Source organism: Triticum aestivum, chromosome 6B, assembly GCF_018294505.1.
Source record: "Triticum aestivum cultivar Chinese Spring chromosome 6B, IWGSC CS RefSeq v2.1, whole genome shotgun sequence".
NCBI lineage: Eukaryota > Viridiplantae > Streptophyta > Magnoliopsida > Poales > Poaceae > Triticum > Triticum aestivum.
This window is the reverse complement of record NC_057810.1, coordinates 627,280,068-627,286,841: the sequence shown is the minus strand read 5'-3', so window position 1 is coordinate 627,286,841 and position 6,774 is coordinate 627,280,068. Positions and strand designations below refer to the sequence as shown.

The 6,774-nt window shown below is 44.8% G+C and overlaps 1 protein-coding gene across 1 annotated transcript; it reads right to left on the bottom strand.

The window, feature by feature from the left end:
* Window positions 1-1,809: 1,809 nt before the first annotated feature.
* LOC123138373 (replication factor C subunit 3) lies at window positions 1,810-5,488 on the bottom strand. The gene is made up of 9 exons (XM_044558339.1): window positions 5,155-5,488; window positions 4,363-4,579; window positions 3,898-3,977; window positions 3,657-3,816; window positions 3,402-3,483; window positions 3,181-3,310; window positions 3,035-3,098; window positions 2,870-2,938; window positions 1,810-2,178 (listed from the first exon to the last, which is right to left on the bottom strand). The coding sequence occupies exons 1-9, from the start codon at window positions 5,330-5,332 to the stop codon at window positions 2,079-2,081; spliced, it is 1,080 nt and encodes a 359-aa protein (XP_044414274.1). The 5' UTR covers window positions 5,333-5,488; the 3' UTR covers window positions 1,810-2,078.
* Between the last annotated feature and the right edge of the window lie 1,286 nt (window positions 5,489-6,774).

Genomic DNA, 6,774 nt, shown 5'->3' with positions numbered 1-6,774 from the left:
AGTTTCTGTTTTAACTTTTAATCTGATAAAGTTCAACTTTGCTGTCCTTCAAATTCTTTAACACTGCGTTTGGATGTCCCCATTGAAGCCCAGGAAATCGAATTGGTAATCATCTGACGTCAATACGGATGTTTGGTTGCACACTGAATTCGTATTGGAAACGCCAGACCATTTCCAAGCCGTATTGCCTCCAGCGTAAAGCTCACTCCCATGATTCGGAGGGCTCCCGCTCCGTTTTCCTCCGAATCGTCCATCTCCCGCAACTTACCCCTTCGACCCCAGCAATCAGGAAAAAGAGAAGAAAGGGGATCTCGGGGCGGCGGCGCCCAGCCATGGCGCTCGGCGGCGGCGCAGCTATGTACTCCCCCTTCCGTCCCTTCCCTCCCTAATCCCGGACCCGTTGCTCTGCCCCCTCACGCATCCCTCCGCTCCCAGTCTCCATCTCCAGTGGCGACCACCATGGAGACCGGTCTCCATCCCCATCCCGACCTAACGGCGACCACCATCCCATCTGGTGGCGGCGGCGACCATCATCCCATCCGTCCCCATCCCCATGTGTTGCATCCCTCTCCCCTTACCACTGATTCAATCAGTCCTATTCAGCACCTCCTTCTCCACCATGTCGTCATTTTCTTCCTTTTTTTTACAGAGAAATTCCGTCTCGTTGACACAAGCGCTCATATACACGCGCATACACTCACCCCTGTGAACGCACACACGCACACCCTACCCCTATGAGCACCTCTGAGAGACTGAGCCGGCATATCATCTTGAGATTTACGAAGCAACCGTAGGTGCCTCGTCGTCGATGGGAACGTCTTCTCCAACTGAAAGCGCATCGCCGGAAATCCTGAAATAAATCCAGGAATAATGCGAGCACCAGGATTTGAACCCTGATGGGTTGGGGATACCACTGTCTCGTTGATTTTGAGTATGGGTCATATGGCTACCGTGATGAGTACACAGGCTTTGATTGTGACTATAACCTGTACGTTCTCTTCTTGTTGTGTGACCATTTGTCTTGTTGTGATTCATTTCTAGAATATTTACTATTTTTTACTGCTATATATTCATTCAATTATAGATACATGTGAGCAGATTTCATTTTTCAATCATGTACAACAAGATATAATCTTCATGCTAATGTAGCTATGCAAGTCCAAAGTTTGTCATCCAAACAAGATTTGGTATTGAAACCTCAAAGGCATTTCAAGGGTCAATTCAGTGAACAACCAAACAGTCGAATTCGTATTCGTGTCATTTCAGTTTCCTCACTGAATTAGAATTCTATTCCAATTCAATAGGGAGTGCTCCAATACGGACATCCAAACAAAGCGTAAGTGAAAAAAGGGAAGAGGGTCTAATGGACTCTCAAGCTTATCCTAAAAAGTAATTGTGCAATCACGCTTTGGAATGATAATCCCTAATATTACCTGCCATTGTCTCAAGTAAATGTCAGGCTCACAGATTACAGAATCTTATTCTCGGCTTTAATTGTTGATATCACCACCTACAGAATAGTGAAAAGCAGAATTAAAGTATGTACATAAAAAATGAAAGCTGTGTTATGGTTCCTTCAGCATCACGGACGTGTTAAAAATCCTACTTTGGAACTTTATTTCCGGTGTTGATTTTTTTTTTGTAGTTTTAATAGAATTATCGCCATCACATACATTTTGTGGACAATGTATCATGTTCAAAGCAGAGCTTTCATTTGTTTACTTTGCAACCATACAAAACCTAATAGCTGATCAAAAAGAATTGCCCATCTTGATTTTTTTCCACGACAATACTGCGCAACCTAATTGGTTGAGTTGTGAATGACTCCCTACTGCATAGAAATGTATTGTAGCATGCACCATATGTTCATACATCACCTAAACCTGACAACAATCAGTTACAGTTCAGTTCTAAAACCCTTCCAAGGTCCCAAGCAGCTAGCACGTCGAGCAGAGAGACAGATCTAACATGGAAATTTTCTGCTCAGTGCGCTTTAAACTAAATACAGAGAAGATAAATAAGCTGCCACAACATTTCCAGATCCATGTAGGCATCCATGGTGGGCCATTTTGTTCAAATTAGTCGGCAGCAGCAACCATAGCCGTACGAGCAGTCGTGAAAGTCGAGATCAATGCCCCAAGCTGCAGTTTGTCGTTGCAGGCAAAGGTAAGCCGATACCTGCACAGAAAACAAAAGAGTATATACAATGTCAATAACGTTGCTGACTGTTTTAAGAGAAACTGCCGATAGAATTGCCCTACTTTTGGTCCCAGTTCTTCAGGAATATAACTATTCAAGAAGTCAACAAAATGGTCATTATACTTCCCAGCAGAATCATAGCTCCAATACCCAGGAATATTTCCAAGGATCATTTTAGGTCAGTGTACCACCTAAAAATTTCCAGATAGGCAGAGTTTCTCTACAAGTAATTACTTCATCGAAACTACCATGTTTTCACTTTCTGAATCAACAAGTTAGACATGTAGAGAATTCACATGGGAAGTAGATCAACAAAAACTATGCTTTGGTGTGGCACTGTTTTGGCAACATGATTTGTGTGACTAATTGCTTTTCCTAGTTGACTAAAGTCTAGAGGAACGACCATACTCGCCAAACAAGCCTGGCCATATAAAATATATAATGCTAGCCTCGGATCCATTACAGTTGCTGAGCTATGGTAACTACTTGTGTGAACTAAAATGAGTACTGTGACATAATACACAAATATGGTAATTTGATTTCTGAGAAGAGAGCATACAATGCTACTATTACAGTTAGATGTCAAGTTGAGCACAAGCATCAGCAAAATATAACTAATTGAAATTAACTTTGATTAAAATTCAAATTTAAAAGGATGAACAGGACATACTCAATATCTGCCAAATCATTAATCAACTTTACTCGTACATTGGATGGCATTTTTATTTTGAACACAAACCTGCAAGAAATTAATTGAATTAATTAAAGGAGGGCTTAGTACGTTACTGAGAATAAGGAAGTTTAGAAGGTACGAAAGGGAGGTGGGAGCACTTACATAGTGACCTCCCGTATGATATCAATCAAGGCCAGACCTTTTCTCATCTTCATATCAGCTATATCTGAAAAGATAAGGACACAAATTGCATTAGGCACACAATTAAACCATTTATTATGAAAGATGGTGATGGCAATTAAGAGTACGTTTGAAGCTGGTTGAAAATGGTTCATTTAGTAACCAAAACGCTATCTGCTCAATATCTTTAGGCATGGGGTTTCCCGTGCAAAGGTAGACAGCCTCTTCTGTTATTTGCTGGGATGCCATGTGTGTTGACTGCACATAAAAAGGCAATGTATGTCAGTGGCAAACCAAAGGTACATCAGCTCATGAAAACAAAACAATGTAAAGGTTACTCAGACGTAACCTGCAATATATTCAAAGACTTCCTCATGTCACCATTACTTAACCGCACAAGGGCAGTCAAGCCACCCTCATCTACATCAAGCCTGCAAGAACAAGCATAAACTTAGTGTCATCATACTCATACATATAGAAAAATTACTGGCTTTGTAAGTCCCAACACGGTAGTAAAGGAAGTCAAGCATGGAAAACTGAGGAGCCTGACAACAGGTCTATGTTCCTAACATAATCTTACAAAACAAAAAATATGTGTGCTTACCCCTCAGATTTTATTATATGTCGAAGACGCTCAGTAACATGAGAGCCATCAAGTGGAGCAAACCTAAACCTAGTGCACCTTGATTGCAGTGCTGGGATGATTTTGTTCACATGATTGCATATGAGTGCAAACCTTGTGCTCCTTGTATACTTCTCAATGACTGCAAGTAGGATCAGTGTTAATGGATTTAATGAAAATAATAATATCATATGGGTAAACAATGACGAAACAACAGAAAAACCTCTTCGCAATGCAAATTGTGCATCCTTGGTCATGGCATCTGCTTCATCCAAGAGGACCAACTTAACAGCAGGCTTTGCTCTACAAAATTAACAGCCTTGTGAAGAAGTGAACAATATAATAGTTGCAATAAATCATCACTCTTCAATAGTTCATTCAACCATACGAGCAACCCCACTGCAGTTAAGGAATCAAGAGTGTATCAAATAAACACATGCAAGTAAGCCACTCTACCACAAATATTTAGTTCAGATTGTAATTGCATACTTGCAAACACACGACCTCATGTTAAAACCAAGTGATCCTACTGCAGTCCACATTAGAACAATGATAGATATAGCCCATGGAAATGAACGATTAAACCTGGCACGATGCAAGAAATGGACACCACTCACCCCGACGCATGCAATAAAAAAAGGCTAAGAATATTCACTTTAAAAAAAGGATTATAGGACTTGGTATATACCCAAAAGAGAGGCTGTGTGCACTAGCAAAGTCTTGTATCTGCTGCCTTACAACACCAATTCCACGTTCATCTGATGCATTGAGCTCCAGAATCATGTTGCCATACTGTGCGCCATATATCTTCCTCGCGACAGCTAGTATTGTCGATGTTTTCCCAGTGCCAGGTGGACCGTAGAGCAACAGATGGGGAAGCCTATTCTCATCTGTAAGCCTATCAACTACAATAAAAAATGACATAAACTTGTTAGATTGCCTCAAAGAGACATGCGGAAATTACACAATCATGCATTAAAAGTGAAAAAAAAAAAGAGGCAAGTTAGAAGTAGGTAATAATAATATGTTACAGCTTAACGATCTCAAAATGTGTGGCAGCATACACATAGCTTCATTTGGGTAGAAATACCCAATATCAGTACTGCCCAATATGACAACAGCTACACACGGAAACTAATTCTCACCGGAAATCACAGGTAACATTAAACATGTAAATTGCTAATTTTCAGTCACTAAGTAAGCAGTGTAGAACTATCCTAAAGCGTCAAACAAATCCTACTGTGCCCCAGCTATATGGAACCGCCAAATTTCAGCAGATCACTGGTGAATCCATACTACATGGCTATTCAACCGAATCCACACACCATATCAAACTTAATGTGGTAAAACCCACCAACCCGTCCAACACAGAACCCCTATCCAAAATAAGGGTTCACTGTAAGATGTCACCAAACAAGGCAGCGGCCGAGGAGTCGTCGAGGTGGTGATGGTCGGAGCCAAGGGGGGAGCGGGCACTCACTGGTGTCGACGATGTCGCGGTGGGCGGCGACGTCGGCGAGGGACTGGGGCCGGTACTTCTCGACCCAGGGCGAGGACTTGACGGCGGCGGCGGCGGAGACCGGCGCCTTGCCCTTGAAGGCCGGGGGCGCGGCAGCGCGGTCGATGTCCATCGGAGCGGCGGCGGTGGCGCCCGCCATGGTGGAGCAGGGAGAGGCGGAAACCCTAGGTTGGGGGAGGGATTTGGGGGGAATGGTTGGCGCCAATTCCAAACCTCTCTCCCTCCTCGGCGAGATTTTAGCGAGATCTCTCGGCTGCGGTCAAGGTTGGAGTGGGGACTGGTCGGTGTGGTGCGGGGCGTCGCTTGAAGGGGGCTTGGCCATCTCTAGTCGAGCCCAATTCAAGCCCTGGGCCGAAGCCTACGTGTGCCGTATTTTTTGTTAGTGGGTTTTCGTTAGCAAGGCTTTGTGTGTTTTTAGAAGGTAGTTGCCCTTTTTATTACAAGCCCTGGGTCGGGATCCACCACGTCTTCATCTCTACTCCTAGGGCGTGTTTGGTTGCCGTGCGCTACAGTACCCGCATTGCATACACTTCACCCAACCTGGCTATGCAAATGCAGCCTCAAATGCACCATATGCATGTTGTTTGGTTGCCTGCATGCCCTCTTACCTGCATGGGCTGAACCACACTGCCTGGTGTTTGGTTGTCTGCATATTAGTCCACAAACCTAAGGCATGGTGTTTGGTTGTATGCAAGGCCTGATGTGTGATAACCTCTTTGGCTAGTTGGTGAGGTTATCACCACACTTCGGCAGCACACATCATAAGCACAACGGAGTATAAACAGAGCATCAATTAGCATAATTCAGATATAAGTAGTACCGCAGATATAACAGTTCAACGCATAAACCATAAACAGTTCAAAGCAGACTCGATAGTAATTAAAATGGAGGTGCCCCGGCCCTACTCCTTGGCGGCGAAGGCTTCGTCGTGCTTCCCGCACTTGTTGACGACCTCAATGCCATCGTCGTCGAAGATGATGACCTTGAGGGTGTCGGGAGTGAGGAGCTTGAATGTCACCATGTAGCCGATCTTGATCTGATGAACGGCTGCATAGGTGGCCCAACCCTGATCCAGGGTCACCCTGCCGTTCATCAGCTTGACCGTCACCTTCCAGGAGCAGCCGGTGTTATTCCTGAGATTGAACTCCGTCGGCACCGCGATGAAGTGCTTGGTGAAGTCCAGGGGCATGGGGATGCACTCAAGCTTCGGTGTAAGGATGACCTTGCAGAAGTGAGTTGGGCCATCCTCCTGATGGTAGTGGCCATAGTTGCGGCGCTTGTTGCTGGGGGGCTCCTCCATGCCCTCGTCGTCGCCACCCTCACGCGTCTCCGGGTCTTCTTCGGCGGTGGGCGGCAGCTCAACCTCGTCAGGCATTGGGTAAAGGGGCTGCTTGCCCTTGCTGTCAATGGCCGGGAGCACCTCCGTGCCCATCTCATTGCTATCCTTGATCTGCACACAAGTCATGGAGTCAGGCATTGCACAGAGTTCATGGCTAATTCAAGAGCTTGTAGTTAAAGCGGCATGACTGTCACTCTTCTCCTCCTCTCCACCCCCCTATATTTACTCACCTTGCCCACCAC